This window comes from Netta rufina (genome assembly GCF_964035555.1).
Source record: "Netta rufina genome assembly, chromosome: 2".
NCBI classification, from domain to species: Eukaryota; Metazoa; Chordata; class Aves; order Anseriformes; family Anatidae; genus Netta; species Netta rufina.
The window spans coordinates 91778303-91800845 of NC_140124.1; the positions used below are offsets into that span (position 1 = coordinate 91778303).

The 22543-nt window shown below is 41.0% G+C and overlaps 2 protein-coding genes across 2 annotated transcripts; one reads left to right on the forward strand and one right to left on the reverse strand.

Moving 5' to 3' along the window:
* Positions 1-58: 58 nt before the first annotated feature.
* SDHA (succinate dehydrogenase complex flavoprotein subunit A) lies at positions 59-14091 on the reverse strand. The gene is made up of 15 exons (XM_084282556.1): positions 13960-14091; positions 11513-11599; positions 11129-11290; positions 10561-10704; positions 10264-10428; positions 8898-9046; positions 7763-7887; positions 6347-6515; positions 5602-5797; positions 4703-4874; positions 3266-3384; positions 2933-3044; positions 2022-2152; positions 1419-1532; positions 59-1057 (listed from the first exon to the last, which is right to left on the reverse strand). Exons 1-15 carry the CDS (start codon positions 14023-14025, stop codon positions 971-973), a joined length of 1998 nt encoding a protein of 665 aa, XP_084138682.1. The 5' UTR covers positions 14026-14091; the 3' UTR covers positions 59-970.
* A 267-nt stretch (positions 14092-14358) lies between these two features.
* CCDC127 (coiled-coil domain containing 127) lies at positions 14359-18301 on the forward strand. The gene is made up of 2 exons (XM_084306672.1): positions 14359-14719; positions 14894-18301. Exons 1-2 carry the CDS (start codon positions 14599-14601, stop codon positions 15565-15567), a joined length of 795 nt encoding a protein of 264 aa, XP_084162798.1. The 5' UTR covers positions 14359-14598; the 3' UTR covers positions 15568-18301.
* The last annotated feature ends 4242 nt before the right edge of the window (positions 18302-22543 follow it).

Here is a 22543-nt window from a genome sequence, read left to right on the forward strand (position 1 = left end):
CACTGCTCCAGAGCCCAAGCTGAGTGAAAGCCCTGATACACAGCACAGAACCACTAAATGAGGCAGATACCATGTATTTTATTTTATTTTATTTTTTCCAGCAGCAGCAAGGGAATAAAACGTTCAGCCAGTGCAGCAACACAGAAACAAAAAGGCGGAAGTGCTTAATGCTCATTTGTGGAGCTATACATCAAATCCTGCAAGAAGGGCACTGCTTGTGCCTTTACATGTTCATACAAGAGCAAAAATTCAAGTCAGAGAAGCCTCAACATTTCGATGAGCCTTTGGCAAAAGTGAGCCTTAGATCCTCTGAAAGAAAAGACAGTCTAGGAAGTGCCCGGAGAACACCACAAAATCGGCTTCACAAATTCCACAGATAGCAAAAATAGCTATAAAGATTATAATCTACTCATGGTATAATTTGGAGGAAATAAATTCCACTTGTTATCTGCTGGCATAGAAGAAGCATCTCGTTTCCTTCCATAAAGCAATAGCATTACTTTTATTTTTACAATTTTAGCTTTAGAAAAAAAGGTTATGGTTACTATAGCACCATCTTTTCTTTCATGTTACTTACAATCAGCAATTTTGATGCTTCATTTTAAAACGTTGTATCATAAAATTCAGCATCTCAGTCTTGTCTGGAACTATTGCAATGCATTTCAGATTCTTAAAATACAGAAATAACTATACATTCAAAATAAAGACATTATATACATAACATATTGATACTGTGACAAGATTTTAATCACTTCAGACACATTCGGTGTTTTCCCTTTCAATTTCAGAAGCTGGGTGAAAGAACACAAGTTGTTCTGCATTCCACACCAAAGAGCAGAACACAAACTGGAGAAGCTTCTAGGCAACATTTTTGATTAACTGATAGTTACAATGGTATTTTGATTTGCCTGTGCTATGCTTATGTACACTAACCCTCTTTGGGAGAGGACTGCAAGTTGGATGTAAGCTACTAGTATGAGCGAATAGCAGGAGGAACAGTCGAGCAGTCTTCTTCATTCAAAGTTTTGTCAATTACAGGTCTGTATTTCAAGGAAACCTAGAACAAAAAAAAAGAACAGAAAAAAAAAATAAGACAAAACTTGTATCTAAACATGACACCCTAGCTACAGGTTGTAGCTGTTGACTGTAACTGTTATTCAGTTATTGACTGAATAACATGGATAACTGAATGGCTTGATTGATGTTAAGCTGTTTTCCCATTATTCATTTCATGCTGTAGTAGATGAACAATTGGTAACCTACAAGAAACATTTACATTCCACCCAGTTAACAGATGAATTTATTAAAACCAACAGTTTTATCAGAAGTGGTACTGAATGGAATGAATGGTACTGGAAGACTACTCCCTTGAAAAGGATGTTATCAACAGCTGTCCTCAACCATCTGACTTGACTTACCTTCCCAGACTTGACATCCACATACGAAAGGGTGTGCTTTCTCCAGTGCTCTTCAAATGGCTTGCGCTGTTGGCCTTGGAGTGGCTTGGAATAGTCAAACTCATCTATCCGTACCTAGGGAGACGATTATGTCAATATAGACCAGAAATTGGCACCTGTAAATCACCTCATAACCACATTATTAGTTTAATTGCAGTTGCAACTGTAAAACATGTCTCATAATAGCCAGCAAGCTTTACATTAACACTGACTGTATCAAAGTTCCAAGTCCTTGTTAAACTTCAGCATTTAAGATAACGTTTCTTGCAGAGAATGGCTATTCTGCCTTAATCAGGTCATGAATGTCTAAACAGGTTTTATTATGCCCCTGCTTTCACCCCTCTAATAATTACAATGCATTCATGGAACTATTCTTTTCTTAAGATCATTACCCATCATTGCACGCACTGGTCATTTTATAAATAATAAATAGAGCAGGGCAGGTGAGACCACCATTAGCCTTAATTTCTTGAAAGTCTTCAGAGCCTTGAGTTAAGATGTATACATAATTCATCCAGGTCACGTAACAAGCAACGCAATGCCCAGGTCACAGAAAATGCATACCTTATAGTCCTCTCTGGCATGAGCACCCCGGGACTCCTTGCGAGCCTCAGCACCATAAATGGTTTGTAGAGCACAAAGCATCAGGTTTTGCAGTTCCAGGGTCTCCACCAAGTCAGTGTTCCACACAATACCTAGTCAAATATTTAAATAATGTGGAAGGTGCTCTATGAAGAAATTATTTCTTAATTTACTTCTATCTGATACTTAGAATTAAACTAGGGGGGAAACCTGCTAGTTATACAAAGTTCTCCTTCATTAAGTATCTCCAAGGCAGAAGCCAAGTTCCATATAGGAACGTACCTTCATTTTAATTCCTACATTCTAAGCTATCACAACACTTCCTTTCTTGATGCTTGGTAGAGGTATCAAAGAAAGCCAGTTCAATTTCAGTATTTGAATAAATGTCTAAGAGTAAATGGAGAGAAACACACAACTGGGGTGGAGAAAGGGTACACCATAAGTTGCGCTTAATTAAACAAGTCCTCCTAAGATACACCGCAAGACAGTATCTGTATGCAGAGCTAAAATAAAAACAAACTTGGGTATTCAGCCTAAAAATAAAGTCTTACCACATTTTGACAACTGACTGGCCTTTTCAGAAGTTATTTACAAAGTTCCTCTTAGCATTTGAGCAACTTCACATCACGCTCTGAGACAAGAGTAGCACTTACAGAGTTAACTCTGATTTCAGTGTCTACTTCTTTAAAAGAGTATACAAATAGAAAATGTTTAATAAGATCAAATACTTTGCTGATTACTGTGTTTAGGAATTAGGGTTCTATAAAATATTTCTGAAGATTCAAAATGGCCAAGTTTTAAAAAAAAGGAAAAAACAGAAGATCTAAGAATTAAAAAAAACACTTTTCCCAGCACATACTCTGACCAAGGTATACTCTTTGCTATCAAATTACCTCTGTCAAATGTCTTTAGGTGAGCCAGGTCACTATAAATCTGGCTAAGTTTTTCACAGCCCTCTTGTAATACAGAGCCAGTACGAAACACAGCTGCATGGCTTTGCATTGTCTGCAAGACAATAAAAACAAATTAGTCTCATATGCCATATGGGCATAACATCCTGCATAACTTCATTAGCTTTAGCAGAGCTGCTGACTTCAGACAGGCCTGCAGCGTGAAGAACAAGAAATAAAATTCTTCTGTTCACCGCAGAGGAAAACCCATTCTATTATGCAGCGTCTAACAGAAGCTTCTCCCCCCCTTATTGCTGAGGACTTCACCAAGCTTACCTTCTGCATGTTAAGTCGCACTTCTGAAGTTCTTATGCTTCCATTAGCAAATCTTAATTTGTCAAGATTAGCAACTGATTCTTCACCAGCATCTGGTCTAATGGAAGGAACTGGCTCTCCTGTTAAGGAAAAATTCAGTAAGTTTAGTAAGCAACTTTTTCTGGCAGATTCATGAAGTAGTAACTACTGTGACTCAGATCTGAGTAAAACAGTAATTTCTTTGTCTAAGATACAGGTTTACTGTAACTTTCCTGAACCCCCACCAGAAGTATCCATAATACTTAAAAATAAAGTTCTCAGTAAAATATGTAAATCACATTCTTTCCTGTGATAGTTGGTTAGGAATCTAACCAGTATATCTGGCTAAATTCTGCTCTTAATTCCATAAAAACTGTACTTTGATACAAATTATTCTAAACTTCTCACTGCCTGTGGCTCCTCACCACTTTCTCTTACACTTCCCTCGTCTCCTCATCCCCAAACCTCCCACCTTCTCTTGGCCCCATTAAGAGCTCTGTACCTTTTTACCAATACAGGAATCTATGTTGCTGGGTAACAAGCATGGCTAAGCCAGACACACAGCTCCTCAAAACCACACTTCCTCTCTCATGTAGCCTTACATTCAGACTACTTAAAAACCTTCCCACAACTTCAAACTCTGAGGAATCACAGAAAAACTGGTCTGAGTACAAATGTTTGCACTAACTGAGAGCAAAAAGCACTGGTAAACCTAAACCGATTCCACCACAAACTACTACTTCATACACTGTGGGTTTTTTTTGTTTTTTTTTTCAGTCCAAGTCTGTACAGTCTTATTCATTTGGACACCAAGCTATGAGAAAACAAGTAACTACTGGAATTCAGTTGCTCTTGCAATATAACTGCCTCTTATGAGTGGTGGTGGTGGTGTTTTGTTTGTTTTAAGACCAGATTATTTAAAAAATAACATACAGCAGTGATAATCCATTTATAGTGGATGAGATGTTACACCTTTTTATATTTCTTCTATTACTTGCACATGCAGTCCACCTTATAAATCAACAAGGTGGCAATAAAATGCACTATATGAAAGAACTAAGTGTAAAACAAACTACACTGATGTAGAGGATGCAGTGCAGGACATAGGGAAGTCAAGTCTTCATAGTCAATATTCTGTTTTGCTGTTTGTGAAAAATCTCAACTGCTTTTGCCAACAACAAAACTGAGTACTGGTTTTAAGTCAATCAGTTTGCAAAGCAAGTCTTAATGACAAGCAGTTGCACAGTTAAAAACCTGTAACATTAAAAGTATAAACACCAATTCCTGCATTTCCTAACAAATAATAGTCTAGGTCTAGTGTTCTTAATTTGAAGTAGATACCAACAACTCTCTGTTGCACAGAAATAAGATCATAAGCATAAACATCTGCATAAGAGTGAGACAAACTGTGAGACTTACCAGGCTTGCACGTTTCTGCAATTGTAAGGGCACAAGCACGGCCAAAGACCACCAAATCCAGAAGCGAGTTTGCTCCGAGTCTGTTTGCACCATGGACAGATGCAGATGCTGCTTCCCCACAGGCATATAGGCCAGGTACCACCTTGTCCTCACCGTTCACATGTGTAATCACCTAACATTTCAGATAGTTGATTAATACTCTTTTCTTAAACAGTTTAAGAACACAAGCCTCCTTATTTTTAAAATGCCACGTGCAAGTAGGGATGAAACACAACCATATGAACTTTTCCCCAACCCTAAAACTATAAATACCTTGGTTTTAAAGGGTAAGTAATAAACACAGCTAGCACTAAAACCTAAGATATCTTTAGTCATATTTAAGAAACAGAACCGAAAAAGAATACTTCACAATTCTGCAGCAAGTCAGACAAACACACGAAGCAAATCTGAACTGCATGCATTTCCAAGGAAAAATATGAATTAAAAAAATAAGTAGAATACGCTGAACCAGAAAAAAATTCATGTGACACCATCAAATTGGCATATAATTAGTATGAGTTGAACAAATCTGTTTGAGTGTACTGATTATATGAGGTACAGTGAATTAAATATTGTGACAGAGTACTAGCTTGATCCCTGTTCAACTGTAGTTTATCCTCAAGCCAATACTCAGAATTGTTAACAGATTCAACAGGAACTGTAAACTTCACTTTAAAAGTTTCCCAGAGCTCCCAGATGGACTGGAACATGGTTCTCAAGTCATTCACAAAAACAAACTGGGTTGTGTGTTTTAATCATCATTATTTAGTTAATGTTATTCGGCACCCTTACATTTATATTTGGATAATTGCTTCCTATTTCTAGATGAAAAAATACCTGAAGTGATCTGCATGACTGACCTGTCCTTTGTAGTTTGTAGGAATACCGCCCATATTGTAATGCACAGTGGGCAGAACAGGAATAGGCTCTTTAGTGACATCGACTCCAGCAAATATCATAGCTGTTTCTGAAATTCCTGGGAGACGAGTTGCCAGCTGCTGTGGTGGTAAATGGTGCAGCTGCAAATACACGTGATCTTTTTCAGGGCCACAGCCCCTGTCAAAATAAAAAACAGGAGTATCAACAGTGGATCACACGACAGAAGTTTTTGCAAAAGTCAGTAATTTTTCTAAGCTACTTTGTTTCACTTGTGATTACCTTCCCAAAAATGAAAATTTAAAATTCATCTCGGACAAAAATACTATCTAACATATTTGAAAAAACTATTGAACGTGGCAGAATTTAAGTGCATTCTTCTCCTCCCAGCTTTCCTTTTACAATTATCCACAGTATTTAAGGCTTTAAACAACCTTATCTCCACAGAAAGATGGTAAATGTTATGATAATTGAGCAACTGTCTCTAGACCCAAGGAATTCAAACAGGAAACTCATAGCATCTTCTGTTCCCCTCTAAGGCAACATTTTTGCCTAAAATGCAGTGTTCAGCTCTATCTCAGCTCTATCTCAGCTCTATCTCAGCTCTATGCAGTGTTAAAGCTCTATCTCATTAATTATCCAGTGCTTAACAAATGAACTACAGTATTGCATATCATCTAATACAATTAAGCATTCATTCTGCAGCTTCATTAGAAGTATTTAACTAACCTTCCTTCCCGTATCTCTATGGTCATAGAACGAGACACGACATCCCTGGAAGCCAGATCTTTAGCAACAGGTGCGTATCTCTCCATGAATCTTTCACCTTGGCTGTTAATGAGAATACCACCCTCTCCACGACACCCTTCTGTTATAAGGCAGCCAGCCCCATAGATACCTGCAAAGAAGGAAAACAAGCATCACATGAAATGTTCTCAAGCCAGATTCCTAACCAACACAGCCAGGATTGCAGAAGCAAGGTCTACTTTTAAATAATGCAAATAAGTCACATGGCTAAATTTAATTCTACCCTGATAGGAGAAATGAGTGCTGTTACTCCTTTCAAGCATTCTTCCTGGAAGGTGAGCAAGTTCATCTGGAACACCCATAGTATCTAAAACATTACAACGAGAAGAGAACTGCACCCACCAATACACAAGGAGATTCAGCAATTACTTTGTTCAAGATTCCAAAGTAAACCAGAAACTGATTATCTCAAGGTCAATCTGCTCATTTCTGCTGCCTCTTTTCCTGTGCTAAGGCAGTGCAGGATGGCTTCAAATTGTGTGGAACATAAAGGCTTACTGAGTATGGCCTTCCTTCTCCAAAGGAAAAGTCTATCCGTTAGTCTTCAGCATTGATTTATCATAGAAAATAAGAGTGCTGATGAAGCATTTGATTATTCCGTAACTTCCAACATAATTATCAGACAATTAAGCTTCTCTGACCATAAAAAAACAACTTAGTTGTGTCAAATGAACATTGCATCTCTTATGATTACTTTTACAATGTTATATTTGTTAAACTGTTCAAAAAGTTCACCGTTTATCACAAGTTAAAACTCAGCATCTATTTAGCTACAAACAACAAAAAAAACAACAACTTTTTTTAGTCTGTGACTATGCTATCCACAGTTTAGATATTGATCCTATGCTATAAAACATATAATAACATGTCTAAAATATATACCTTTACTTCAACTACTTTACTTCAATTACTCAATTTTCACAAAAAAGATTCTAATGTGCAACTTCCTAACATTTCAATCTATCTTACTGCTCCTGTATCCAATATCAAACATTGGATATACCCTTTAATATTTTAAACACAAGCGAAAACAAGTTTCATAAGTGAAGGAGTTCCAACTAGGAATTTGTAAAGTCTTTTAGCGTTGTAACAACACCTTTATATTTAACTGGTATTACATCAGCTTAGACCTTTCTCATATATTATAATAGTTGTACTCGCAGATTTATATTCTGCAGCAGCTGCAGACAAGTCTGAACATCCACCAGAGGCATCTAATAAAGTGTTGCAGGAAAATGCAAACTGACAAGCTCATTCTAAAACCACAAAAATTCTTCTCATCATATTAAAAACAATCTTGCAAGTGCTATTTCATACTCTGTTAATCATATTCCATACCTGTAGGGTGAAACTGTACGAACTCCAAGTCCTGGCAAGGAAGGCCAGCTCGTGTGACCATAGCCGTGCCATCACCTGTACTTGTATGAGCAGATGTACAGCTGAAATAAGTGCGGCCATACCCTCTAAAGAAAACACGGAGTTAACAAAATTAGCAAGACAAAGCAAATAAAAATAAGCAAAAACAAAACAAAACAAAAACAAAAAAACACAAACACACATCCAAACCTATACTCAGCTACACTGTTTGCACAAATATGGAACTAGAAAGAGTGTTAACCAGCAAGATGCCGGACTTTTGCCACATCCTGTACTAAGTTCAACCAAAACCAAACCAAATTGGCATTGTCCCATTACACATACCTGAAAAATGACTAGTGGAAGAAGGCCCAAGAAAAAGACCACTTCAAAGCAGAATAGTTAGGTTTATAACAAACTTTTTTTGCCAGAAAGAAAGTCACTTCAGAATGTTCTCTCGATCCAATTCCAGCAGACCCTATTTGAACTATTACACGAAGTTTTAGCAAAAATAGCTTGTAACAATAGCTTATATGATCAATGTATCCCCTGATTGGATACGCTTACATTTCAAAAACCTGTATAAAACTCACAGTCACTAATAGCAAATTTTTAAGCCTGGAAGCTAACAGGTTTGCTTTAATGTTATTGAGCACTGCCAATGCTCCAAGTTTCAGGACAAACTCTCAGAAGAGATATTAACCTACTTATTGTACATAGCTCAAGGAACTTCAGTATGAACACAGCCTTGGCTTTCATAAAACCATGCTGCAACTGGCAAACTTAGTATTATCCACCCTACCGAAACAGATAGGAGACAATAATCAGAAGTCTAATCCATACATAATGCCACACATTTCAGCTCCATGTTGTTGTTCTAGAATTTGAAGCTAGACCTCATACTAAATTTATACTTGAACATAAAGGTAATAGTTTTGTGTTTTGTCTTTTTCTTAAGAAATGACTGAATTTGTAGGTGGGGGACAGGTGAAAAATTGTATTTTTCTAGTCAACATGTCACCTCCACACTGTGGAGTCGGACACATGCACAAGATACCCAGCCCTCCAACTGGCAGCACTCTCAATTTTCCATCTTTTATCACAAAGATTACATTACCCAGTGGCAATGACAGTGTTCTTTGCTCTAAAACGATGTATAGAACCATCTTCTATGCAAAGGGCAATAACACCACGACACTCTCCATTTTCCATGAGCAGGTCCAAGGCAAAATATTCAACAAAGTAGCTGGTATCATATCTTAGAGACTAGAGGAAAATAAAAAAAAAAAAAAAGCAATTTTAATGATTAAAAAAACACAAACTTAAGTAACTATTCTTCAAAACTGTCTATGCATATAGGCTGCATAAGGAAAAGAAAAATACAACCTTCCATTGATTCTTAAGGAAGCCAGTTTCCCTAGAAATCTCTATAAACACGAACTAACGATCTAATCCAGCTCAAAGAGATACACACACACGGTTACCAAACCGCTGAATTCTGAGAAGGCATAGCTAGAGAGCAAGAGGCATTCTTTCACCCTATGTTTGGCAACACTTGAGTCAGCCGCAGAGCTTGACACGTGTACAAGCACGTATCACCAGGTCTGCCCCCGAGAAGCAGAAGCCATCTCCAGAAGCCAACTATATAAACAGAACCAGCAGGCGTCATCAAGCCAAATGTATTCTTTCGTGCCCTCGAGGATCAGATTTGTGTCTGGCAGCACTGATCGTTTCTATTGCAGCAACAAGTCTAGTATTAACCTGAAGGACAGTAATTAGCTAACTACTAAGTAAATGAAAAGCATTAGCTATTGGGTACCTAATTTTAGGTTTTAAGTAGCTTACTTCCAATTTAAAAAGAACCAAATCTTTTGTAGCTATGCTTTGTAGAACTGACAGGACCAGATGCTGAAACTAGTTATTCACTTGCCATAGAGAAAGCTCAGAAGGGCATTGGAGCCCTTTACAACATTTATAGCTCATTCCTCCACGCTCCCTCCTTTCAGATGAGTAACAAAAAATGCTGTCTGGTACCTTTTATCAGAGTTCCCCAAAGCCACGTCAACTTTTTTTAGAGGATGGAAAAAGAAAAAGAAAAGATATTTGGAAAAGCTTAGATAAATATTGTCTGGGTCTAGTTAACAGGTGCAGAAGCTGTGACAATAAAAACTACTTCAGACCACAAAGCCAACAGTGTATGCTATTTAATATCCACTGCCTTCAGGACAACCATTACAAACATGATCTTCACAATCTTTCAATATATTCCAATTTCCATGTACTCCTGACAAAAAAGCAAGCATCACCTAGGTGGCATCCTTCCACAGTGACACAAAAAGGAAGGAAATCCAGAACTGGTATCACTCGTTCTCTCAGATTCCTCCCTGATACACATGCTAGTCATTTTGTTTTGCTTTCTTTCAGTGTCAGAAGATATCATTGACTGCAAATAAAAAGACAAGTTCTACTTCACAGCTTCTTACCCTGCCATACAGAGTATGCAACAGCGAGTGTCCTGTCCGGTCTGCAACACAGCAGCACCTGTGGGCCTGTCCTCCTTTTCCAAACTGAAGGCTCTGTCCACCAAATGCACGTTGGTAGATTTTTCCTTCTTCTGTTCTACTGAATGGCATCCCGTAATTCTCCAGCTGTTGAACCCAAATACAAGCATCAGGAACAGTGCATAATAAACAGGAAATTACCATGTTCCTAGTAAGATCTCTTTGGGAGCTACCCTGTTGTGAATGAATTGAGTTGAAATCAGTGCCAGTGAATCTCACCTCTATCACGGCAGCCGGGGCTTGCTCCGTCATGTAGTGTATGGCATCCTGGTCACCCAGCCAGTCGGAGCCTTTCACTGTGTCGTAGAAATGCCACCTCCAGTTATCGTCCTCCATGTTTCCCAGAGCTGCATTGATCCCTCCCTGAAAATGAAAACACATTTTCCTAGAACTGTATCAGTGAAGCAAAGCTTTAGTAGGTTTTCCTGGTTTGTGTTAGAACCTTTTACCATTTATGCCTCTAAAAACAAGCAATAAAGTCAGATATCACATGGTTATAAAAAAAACTGTGCAACTTATCAATTTCACAATGGCCTGTACCTTATTATGTTTTGTATAACACAATGACTTGCAAAGTTAAAGATTACAATGAAGAAGAATTGAACAGAAGCTGAACATATACATTTAGTTGAAACAATTTTGGAGGAATACATCATACGTACAGTGGAAGCGTGGCCCTGGCACATCATGTTCATGTGCATATCCAGATCTTCCAGCTCTTACAGTGCTTTTTTTTAAATTAATATTATTTTTATTTTTTACACATTTGTTCTACCTCATTTCTCACCTGTGCAGCAACAGTATGAGACCTGGTGGGGAACAGCTTTGTAACGCACGCCGTATTAAAGCCGGCCTCTGACAAACCAAATGCAGCCCGCAGGCCTGCTCCCCCTGCACCCACAACAACTGCGTCGAACTCATGGTCCACTACTGGATACTGCGTGGAAATCTAGGAAAAAAAATAAATCAGTTGGTTATGGTCACAACTATGCAAGCTAAGCCAACCTGGTGTAGACACAAGCAATGTATTTCAGCTAGACAATCTCATTACTGAATTGAGCACAACCCTCCACCAAAGCCAAGCACCAGACACGACACGGAAAGCTGTCCCTGACAGCATCTCTCTGAAGCTTTGACCTGTTAGTTAAGATACAGAAAAGTGTGAACATACCGAATCAGAAACCTTCGTAGAAGCGTGTTTCTTTCCATAGACTGTGAAGTGCAAGTTGCGTGCAAGAGTCTGGCACGCCGCTGGCCACTGCGGGAAGAAATCAAGACAACTGTTGTAGACCAAATGTTACCACAAGAAAGATTTCCAGTGTTCTCAGCCACTCCACCTTTACAATGACCATTTACTTGCCACTGATTCACAAACATTGCCTCAACATATTTTAGAGTTACATGTAGTGAAGTTTGAGCTTTCCTTCACCCATAACTAGGAAAAACAACAGTTCTGACAGGATGAGGGACAGAGCTGCATGTACCAGAAAGTCACAGCCTATCCATTCACTTCACTCTAACCAACCAGTCTCCCAGAGCTCTCTGAGGCTGCACTGGCAGAAGTTCGTTTGCAACTCATACCCTACATTATTCCACTCTTCTTATGTAAGCAAGGATGAAGACAACTTTACAAGAACCACAGGAACTACTGTAAAATACCCGTCTTAGGTCAAAAAATGCTCAGAATTCGATTTCAGGTGCTTAAGAACAGAGAAGAATTAAAAAAAAAAAAAAGGTGGGGAATGCTGTTCCGTATCATCATTGCTTCAAAAGGCAGATATATTTTTCTTGCTTTCATTCTCTATTAAGTAGTAGGCAATGTAGAACAATTTATTCTCTTCTGACTGAAGCACAGTCTTCCCTTTCTGTAGGGTTATTCTCTGTCCCCTGGCATGTTCAAAAACAAAACAAAGACATAAAAAACAACACCCACACCTACCCAGCATCCAGTCCTGGCTTTGATAGGTTAAAACAACTGGAGTGTTAGTCTCCACAGTACAAATCAGCAATTTCTTGGAATTTAGTATTCCTTCTCTACACTGTTCAGAAAAATGCATCTAATTGAGCACGTACTGATTGATCAGAACGGCAAGACAGTCATACCAGTGACCTGCACAGTGATATCATCACTCCTCCATTTGAAACACCACTCTGTTGCATTTCTGGATTGTACTTGTCTTTTCCAGCAACTATTATAGCCATGGTTTAATCACCTTACAACATGCTAACAAGCCGGGCTTCTCTGGAACTTCCCAATACCCATCTCTTCCCTGCCCCTGAAATGAACTACATTACCCTTTCCTTGGTCTAGTTTTGTCATCTCCCGTAGTTTCTTCAAATTATCTTCTTGCACAACAGTGAATCTGATGTGTCATCATACTTGCTAACACAGTTCTGTGTTTTTTGTTTGTTTGTTTTTTTAAACAGCCAAGAGATTTAGGTAAGATCATTACAGAAGATCAGTATTAAAACTTTTCCTAAGGACTTCTGCTAGCACCCCCTTCTCAGCAGGGATTCCCCTCCCTTTTCCCTTGCTCTGTTATCACACCCTGGGGCAATTCCACGTCCAACTTCCCATGTTAAGTCACCTTCATTAACACTGCACGAACAGAATCGGATTAAGCAATCTGCTGGCAGCCAGATGAAACAGAAGTACCAGATGTAATTTATCTGCAAGGCAACTCACTCAACCATTTCACATCACGCTAAAATAGGGCGTCCTCCATACAGAGAAACTGCTTCCAAACAAAGCCTGAGATCAGCTGAGGTTTAGACTAGCACAACTCCAACTGACACGATGGGCTACAAGATTCGGCAGCCATGAGTTCCCTACAATATACCACTGCTGCTGCTTGTTTCCAAAACGTCCCAATAGTAGCACAGCTCCTGTTACTGCAATAAGTTATTTCTTGGGGGTGAACAACATACTTGGTTAGTTAGCAATGGAAATCTTTGCTGTGTGTAAAGACAGCACGCAAACAACAGGTTTGTGCATGCTTAGCGCCACTTAGAGAAAGCATAAATTGTGGTTATGCCCTAAAGCATAGAAAGAAGTTGTCCTATTTTTCCTGAGTAAACAAAGCAAACAGCCTGCTACAATGCCCAGGGAGAGTTCTGCCACAACGCTTTGCACTTAATTTCCTTTTTTGAAGGAAAATGTTTGTTTTCTGAAGTTGCTGTACCATGCTTCCGCAGCCCTATCGGTTAAGTTTTGAAAGACGTTTTTCAGCATTCTAGAAACATATTAAAAAATTAAAAAAAAAAAAAAAGAAAAAAGAAAAAACCCACAGTTCTAGTGGATTCTTGTCCATATATTGCCTTTTGCTAAGGAGAAGCTTTAAAAAGAATAAAGACGCTCTTCCAGCCTTTCTATCTAGGACAGGGCCAGCTGCAGGCCTGCTCGCAGCTCTTTTTTCTCTATTTCTCGTCAGGGAGCGCACCCGGCCTGCGATCTGTGCCCCCCCCCCCCCGCTGCTCCAACGGCTCCCGGCCCCCGCAGGCCCCTCGGGACAGCCCCGGGGGAGCTCGCTGAGGGCTCCCAGCCCCGGGGCTGACCCGCCAAGGTCACGGGGCGGCCCTCGGGGCGGCAGGGCCGGGAGGGGCCGGGCCCGGACTCACCGCCCTCGCCGCCGGCCGCAGCCACCGCCTGGCGCAGCCCCGCGCCGCCACCACCGCCGCCGCCATTTCGCAGGGAGCCAGCAGCGCGCATGCGCGGGGCCGCCGCCACCGGCGCCGTTATCCGGTGAGGGCTCCGGAGGGAGAAACCAAGTGTGTTTGTGGGGGGGGGAGAAACGTGGAAACGTGAGGTGTTCGCGGGTACACAGTGCGGAGTCACCCCAAACCTTCCTCCCCATATACACAACGAGAGAGAGCAGGGATGCAGCCAGGCTCCCGGCAGCGCTCAGCGCTGGAGCGAGTAATTTCGCTGCTCCCCCCTTGGCGTCCCCCCCGTGCTTCAAATGGGACAGCCGAGAGGGGCGGGGCCGGCAGCTCGGGGCAGCAGCGGCTTCCCGGGGCGCTGCGCCGGCGGCGGCCCGAAGGCGTCCGGAAACACCCGAAGGGGCCCGAGGGCACCCCGAGGGGGCCCGAAGACACCCGAGGGCACCCCGAAGGCATTCCGAAGGCGCCCGAAGAGTGCCGAAGAGTCCCGAAGGGAGCCCGAAGACACCCGAGGGCACCCGAAGTGTGCCGAGGGCGCTGAGGCGTCCGTTAGGCGCTGCCTCAGGGCGCGGTGCGGGCCGGCGGCAGGGCGCCCCCATGAACAACCTGAACGAGCCCCCCGGCTGGAACATCCTGCCCAACCGGCGGGAGCCCGGCGAGGAGGGCGGCCGGTGGAACTACGCCCTGCTGGTGCCCATGCTGGGCCTGGCGGCCTTCCGTGAGTAGCGCCGGGGGCGGGCAGCCCGCCTCCCTCAGGCCGCCGGGGGGGGTCTGAGCTGGCTGGGAAAGGGGGAGGAAAAACCGCTTGGGCCACTGAGTTACTTCATCAGGGGCAAAATTAATCATCCGTAGCCATTCTGCAGGTTGCTGTAACCCCACTCGTACTTTTCAGGTTGGATCTGGACCAGAGAATGTCAGAAGGAAATAGAAAAGGAGAAAAACGAGTATTACAGAAAGCATTCGTCTCTGCAGAAGGACCTGGAGGCCAAATACCGGGATACGATCACGGAAAGCCGCCGCGCGGTTGCTCACCTGGAGCTGGAGCTTGAAAAGGAGCGCAACAGGACCCTGAGCTACCGTGAAGCCCTCGTGTCCCAGAGCCGCAAGCTGGTGGAAGAGAGGAGAAGCCTAGAGCAGGAGCAGGAGAAGCTGGAGAGGGAAAAACAAGTTCTTCTGCGCTCGGGAGCAGCGGGTAACTTGTACCAAAGTTGCCTGGCAAAGGAAGAAGAATGGCAAAAGAGAGCCAACGCTTTGCTAAAAGAATTTGAAGATGGACTGAAAGAAAGACAGGAGATCTACTGCAGTCTTGTGGTACCCAGAAGCCAGAGACTAGAAATAGAGAAAAATTTGCTAGTTAAAGCAGCAACTGACCCTGTTGCTCTGGATCTACATATGGAAAGTGGCTTAAAAGATATTTTCAAACATGACAACTACTGTGGCAACCTGCTGAACAGAAGCAGAAGTCAAAATGGAAGACTTATGTGGCTGTATTTGAGATATTGGGAACTAGCTATTGAACTGCAAAAGTTCAAGAGGGTAGAAAAAGCAATGTTAGGAAAACGATAGGGGGAGTAATGGTGTTTCATGTGGTCTGCTGTGAAGAGTAGGGACAATCACAGTCATAGTCCGAAGCTGTTACGTTTTCTTTCTGTGTTTCCATTTCTACTCTTCACTGCATTTGTATTTGCATGGGACGTGCAGTGTTGGTGCCTTTCCTTTCACTAACAGCAGATGCTCCAGCGAGCTGTGCATGCTCTAAAACTCTGTGTGTTTGTCTTGCAGACTGCAGTGTGCTCCAGAGATATGCAAGCTTCCATAGGGATTAGAAGGAGCTAAACAAAAGTCACTTCAGAGTAATTTACCAAGTTGGAGGTTGTACTCTATCAACAGAAAAGTGAGATTCGTCTCCGCTATGTGGGCTGCACGCTGTGCTCCGTATGCATGCGTTGCGTGCTGCCTCAGCGCTGTCTTTTTTAAACAAGACTGATTTTGAGCCAGGTCTTTGGAAGAGACCATGATTGAGCAAGATGCTTGTCACATAAGCCGTATGCGTATATACATACATTTATACAAATATATATGTGTGTGTGCGCGCATATGTATCTGTGTGTATGTATATATATCAAAAATGTATGTATGAGCACTCTGAGAGGGGAATAGTGTGATCACGCTTCAGGTTAATCGGTCTTTCATCATCTTCCAGGCTTAAAATACAAATAGGACTTTATGGACGAAACATCCAAATGATGCTACCTAAAATAACACTTAAACAAACAGATTGAGGAGAGCCTCACTGGAGCTAGGGAGACATGTTTGAATATTAAAGTAATATATAAACTTGAAGTTGTATCCTCATAATACAGTAGAAATGTTGACAATGCTTACGTTTTTCTCTCAGTTAAGGTTTTGGTGATAACCTAACAGTGTGCCTCTATTATGCATATCACCGTGCTGCTGCCTCTGCATCCCAGTGCACTTAGGGTACGTGTTCAGCTTCCAGGAACCTCCGTAGTCACTGCGCCTGGCTCTGTTGCTTGTTCAGGCTCTGATTGCTGTGCTCAGAAGGGTGGCAGCCACCCTTCTCCCCTGACCGCCTCTGTTCTCCCAGACCCAAAGTACACTTTTACACAACTCTGAAATTTTGAGCTTACAGTGCACCCCTTCACATACCCATGACCGTGGAAATCCTGCAGATGTACAAGTTCTGTAAAGACTTAAGGAGAGCTTTTTCCTTTAATTACCACAATAAACATACATAGATATAAACAATAAATACCCCAGTGGGTTTCCATGCGTGAAATCCCTTAAATCTTTAGCTCCTTGTAGAGCACAGGAACCACCTTCAGTTTCAAAAGTGCCATGTGCTTTGGAGTGGAAGTCTTTTTTTCCTTCTCCTTTCTAATCCAGCCTTAGACCCCAAAGGGAAAACCGTTACCCTTTTGTCTATAGTGTGGTCTTTGCTACTTGACTTCAATCATTGTTGGTAGGTTGTCACTTTGTAGTTAGCATTTCTTTATTAACTGAGGGATAGACTTGCCAAACATGTTTGCTCTGGGCCATCAGCTATTGCATGGCCCAGAAACAATCCAGCTTGGTGGATGCCCATCCAATTTAACAGAGAACTCTAGCAGATGTGGACATTAAACAAAATTCTTAAACATGTTTGTTTCCAAAATGCTCAGTTTTCCATCTGTTATTTTGCTCACCTTGTTGGTGCCAATTGTGTTGTATTGAATTATTAACCTCTTATGGACTGGTTTTTATTTTTAAATAAAGTTTAAGTGGACAAACATGGAAGGAAAAAAAAAAAGAGATACTACCACAGACACCAGAAAGGCCAAAGGTTATCTGGATGCCAAGTTTATGCAGGTTCAGCCGTGAGAATGTGATTGAGTTAATGTTGGTGTGACAACCTCAGCCAAGCAGCTCTAGCTGGCCATATCCACGTGCCCTAATTGCCCAGTAGAACAAACAATTTAGAACAACTTAACTCGTGTGCCGTTCCTTCAGGATGTGGAAAGTGTCTGCCCGCCCAGCCACAGTGCAGTTCATATGGACGTGCAAGCAGTTACAGCAACTCAGCTGAACAGCTGTAGACAGTGAATCAAAGCCCATATATTCAAGACTCGTGCCCCGACTTTGTGCATCTTCACTCATTCTTAATACTAAATGAAGAAACATCCTATGCTTTTTTCAATTTTTCATAGTTTACGTCCCTGACATCAAAATATTTAAAGAAAACATAATCAGGAAGTGAAATACTTTTCAGTATAAATAAATGATTGGAAGCATCACGTGCTTGATCATATGTGGTTGGATGCAAAGGAATAAATACAATCACTTCTTTAGAAGTGTCAACTATTTGCACAGCTGATTGTTGAACTATTGTTCATGGACACTTTGCAGATCAGTGTATTAAGATCAAGGAGTTTTTTTCTGAGGAGGATTTTTGAAAGCATGAAACTGGTTTAGAAGCACCAGTCCTATTAGTTTCTACCAAAACTCCTGTTTCTTAGTGTGTTAAGTATTTTTGAAATAGTCCCCTTTTGTAAGTTATTATGTTGAAAGTTCTATTATGAGCTTGATCTTGCCCTACAACTGTTCTGGATTACTGATTTGTTTGAAAATGTGTGTATGTAGAATGAAGGAATAATTTGTTTTCAAAATATTTAATGAAGGAATGAAGTGTTTTGTTGGTTGGTGTTTTTTTTTTTTTTGTTTGTTTGTTTTTTTGTTTGTTTTGTTTTGTCATGAAAATACAAACTCACCTGTTAAACAATAAAAATAATGAAAACCCTTACATCTCTTCTGCACTGTTTTGTTACTTGGGCACGGTGGGTGGGAGGAATGGAATTGTACACCAACTTCCTAAGCACTGTTAATATCGCCTCAGATTAAAATTACTGCACTTGTTCAAATCTTGAGTTTGGGGGTTCTTTTTAATGCATCTATTGTCTAGATGGTTCTCACATTTGTGGGTCATAGCCTCTCAAGCAATATTCTGGTTGGAAGAAGTGTGCCTGAAATTGAGGTCTGCGGGCTCTTTTGGAAAAAGAAAATTGTCATTCACTAAACAACACACAATCATCATTCACAGCTCTGAAGGTTTCCACGATGCCAAGGCTTACATAGGTGGGGAGCCCTGCAGATGTGAAGGGTGCGAGGGCTAGATCTTAGCGTTAGGAGGATGGACTGCTAAAGAATGGTCACCTTTCAGCATGTACGTGTGATAAGTCTGCTGTGCAGCAGCACTGATGGTGGAGATGTACAGGTCACCCGAGTGGCAAGCTTCATTGCAAATGGACAAGCACAGTCCTAGCATGTAGCCCTACTCGCAAGGTACCGCTATCTGAGAAATTACTATGTGAGGAGTTGTGCAAGGTGACTAATTACAGACAGATTATGGATAGCCACCAGAAAAAGTAAAAAGAGAAAACATTGCTGGTAAAGTAGCCCTGAAAGTGCTCGCTGCTTTATGTACTACTAATGGGAACGGACAAAAATGTGAAAGTAAATGCTACCTACAGAAACAGAGTTCAAGGAAGAGACTATTTCTTCACTTTTCTCTTTACAACTGCTCCTGCAGGTTTGCATTTCTTAGACACCTCACTTCCAAACTTGATTTACGCAGTACAAACAAAATCTTCAGCTAGTTTCACATTACTGTATACTGCCCCCTCTTGTGGCTAATCGCTCTTCTTGCCAGCAGCCTAAGCAGCACCGTTCTGCTTTTGTGATTGGATCATAGTAATAATAAGAAAGACAAAAAGTAATGTGCTTTTCAGCGACCAAGAGAGAATGAACTTACCTGCAGCAAACTGGGCCTTGTGGTAGACTTCTATGCAGAGATAGCATGCAGGACTGATTCAGCAACATATCAGCATCTCATTATATACCACAGCACTGGAAAAGGAAACAGTAACAACCTTAATTAAAGCACACTTTTCATTGCTTAATGAACATAGAAAGCAACAACCTCCAACCATACAACATGTTTTGTTGCTTGCTAGAGGAGAGATGCCCTGAAGCCCAGTGTCAACAAGAAGAGCAAAACAAAGAAGGAAGATGATGCTGGAACTGAGTTTACTCCAGTGAAATGTTTATATACAAAGCTGAAGCCAGTGTCACATAAACTACGAGTATATAGAAAATAAAGATGATGTCTATTTGTAGAAAAGAGGAGGAGAAGTGCCACATGGGAAAGAGTGACAGGTCTGTTCTGAACGAACTCTAGCAGCCATGATGTTCACAGCTTGTTCCATTTAATTCTGTGGCTATTGTGTTACTTCCATAATAAACATGGCAATTTTTAGGCATGTCAGATTACTGAAGGAAACTCCCTGACACCATAAAAGCATTCCTGAATGGGTTGTTCACGGAAGTCATTGTATATGGCACCCTACCTCTGTTGTGTTCCCAATAGCCTAAAACAGAGTAGAGTAACAGCTCAGTGCTGTTCTGTTTCTCCTCTGTGGTGGCACAGAATGACTTCTTGGGAACATCCAGAAAAGTTTACAATAGCTTAGGAAGAGATTTAGCCTCCAAAGTTTATTGGGCTTCTTGTATCCCTACTTGAATTGCCGTGGCAGTGATGATGGCAGCCTGGCAGCACACACATGGGAAATAAATCATGCCAGCTGAGGAGCTGTGCCTTTGGCTATTTATCAGGTAGAGTTAGAGAACAACAGAGCATAAAACCTAGACCAAGTTAAAGATCTGCAGAATATTTCCTGATATGGTAGAATCTATAACCACTTGCTGTTGAATATTAGCCCTAAAACTAAATGACTGAAATATTTCGTCTGTGTATCTACCGTACTGGTAGGTTCATTAGAGTCTCCTGGGCTGGGAATTTTGAGTATCCTCCTGAACGTGGGGCTCAGTGCTCCTTCTTTGTGTAGATGTTCAAGGATTTTGCCCATTGGTAACTCACATAAGGATTTCTTGTTTTCTCTGTGTATTATACGAGAAGGTCCAAGCAGACTATCAGACAGCATTTTGTTTGAACAATGTTCATCTTCACTTTTGTTACATCTTCCCCACTTCACTCTTCCACGTAAGAATCCTGTGCTTCAGGCACCCTGCTGGAGAGTTACCACTCTCTTTACATTTCCATCTTTTCCTGTTTGAGGCTCACCACACAACCTTTGCTTTGCACAGTCCTCTTCTTCGTCACCCTCAATAGCTGATTCAGGCTGTTTTTTTGCCTCAGGTGATAGCAGCAGGAGGAACAAGAGGAGCAGATACTAAACCACTATGCCTTGGCTTTCATTTCAGATGCTTGCCACCTCAGGATTACCTAGATGTGGAGAGAAGCACTTTACAGATGATGTTTCTCCACTTTGAGGGCTGCTCTGCAGAAGGTGCATGATGTTGCTCTGAAAGGAATACAGCAAATCTGACACGAGCATGTTCAAAAGTAAAAACAGCTGCAAAAATGTTACCACATAGAAAGGTTAAATTAACGTCTCTTTCTCAGCTTTATTCTTCAAAAATTGTTGAATTTTTAGCAAAGTTAAAATAAATCCATCTGAAGAAAACAAATATTGTGAGGGAATGAAATAGAAGTATTTTACAATTCTCTAGTTACAATCTTTGGCTCAGTGAGAATGCTAGTGAAGTCTGAAAATGCAATAGCTAATGTTACATGCATTTTATGCAACAGGAAATAGTTGAGGACTTCTGAAAATAATGATAATAATTTACCACTGAAAAGATGGAAGGAGGTAGTAAGTGAGGAATCTACCAATGTCTTGACCGTTTCTAACACAGTCTTCCCAGTAACACAACTTGAATCTGTAAAATGTATCCAAGAGATGTTGTACAGTCTTCATCTACAGAAATGTTCAAGACCTGACTGAATAAAGCCCTCAGCAGTTTGGCCTGATCCAACAGATCCCGCTTAGAGAAGGAGGTTGTGCTAAACAGCTCCTTGTGTGTCTTCCAACCTGAATAGCTCTTGTTAAACTCTTAACCATGACCAGCTCCGTCTTAGTGTAAGAAAAAGATATTATGTACAATGTACTTTTTTTTTTTTTTTTTTTCCTACAGGAAATTTGCATAGTATCCCAATGATGACACATATTTTGTCATGCTGGGGTGAGAGAGGGAGTACCAGCTAGACAGGGTAGATTAAAATGAAGGAAAGGATGTAGTGTTGTCACCTCTGCTGGTGGCTGGAAATCATTTCACCCAGGTGCACTGGCAAACTGGTCAATGTGGGAATGTGGAAGTAGGGAACTTGTTTATTCTGCTGTAAAAACAGCAGAATAACAAAAGCACATACAGAGATATGTGCTTGTCATACTAGCAGACAGATTCTTCACCTCTTTACAGGCATCTGCAAACCTTTATATTCATTCCATGAGAAGTATAGATGCATGTGACCAAGGGTCAAATGACCAAAACTATACAAAGAGTAATTGTGATTACTGTATATGTTGCTTTGAGAAGTACAAGCTGACTGAAAAAAGTTTAATTAACTCTGGTGAGATATTGCTGTAGAATCACTAGAGTAAGATTTTATACCAGTATTTGCTACAGTAATAAAAAGGATCAGAAAAATGAATTCTAACAGCATGGGATGTTGTAAAGCACGATTAGAGAATAAACTTGGTGTTTATGATTAATTGCCTTTAGCTGCAAAGCTCTATAAACATCAGTCTCAAAATATTTGCAGTTATAGACTCATCCTGTGTCATACCAGGAGTATTAGAATTGCAAAGAAATAAACAAACTGTATTTCACTGTATTTTACTGTATTTCATGAAACTATGACTAGACGCAAGCCTCTTAAATTGCTTCTGCTCTCTGCTCTCTCAGTGGCTTTGAAGTAATGTTTTTGTTTGTTTGTTTGTTTGTTTTTCCTGGAAAGAACATACCTGTCCTGTCATTCTGGTTGCTCCTTGTCCTCCCCTTCACAGCACCCAGTCAGCAGAGGTTCCCATGTGCCCTGGCTGGAGGGCAGAGGGCAGGTGCTTCAGCCAGATGCTTCAGTCAGTCAATTCAATTAATTCACAGAAAAGACAACAATGTCCTTCTC

Bases quoted from the DNA above. Each gene is read 5' to 3' on its own strand.
- SDHA (XM_084282556.1), bottom strand. From the start codon at position 14,025: ATGGCGGCGGCGGTGGTGGCGGCGCGGGGCTGCGCCAGGCGGTGGCTG. The intron at 6,516-7,762 runs GTATGGAATATG...CCTTCTTTGCAG, and splicing joins CGTACAGTTTCACCCTACAG to GTATCTATGGGGCTGGCTGC. The intron at 2,153-2,932 runs GTAATTTGATAG...ATATTTGACTAG, and splicing joins CCTAAAGACATTTGACAGAG to GTATTGTGTGGAACACTGAC.
- CCDC127 (XM_084306672.1), top strand. From the start codon at position 14,599: ATGAACAACCTGAACGAGCCCCCCGGCTGGAACATCCTGCCCAACCGG. The intron at 14,720-14,893 runs GTGAGTAGCGCC...CGTACTTTTCAG, and splicing joins GCTGGGCCTGGCGGCCTTCC to GTTGGATCTGGACCAGAGAA.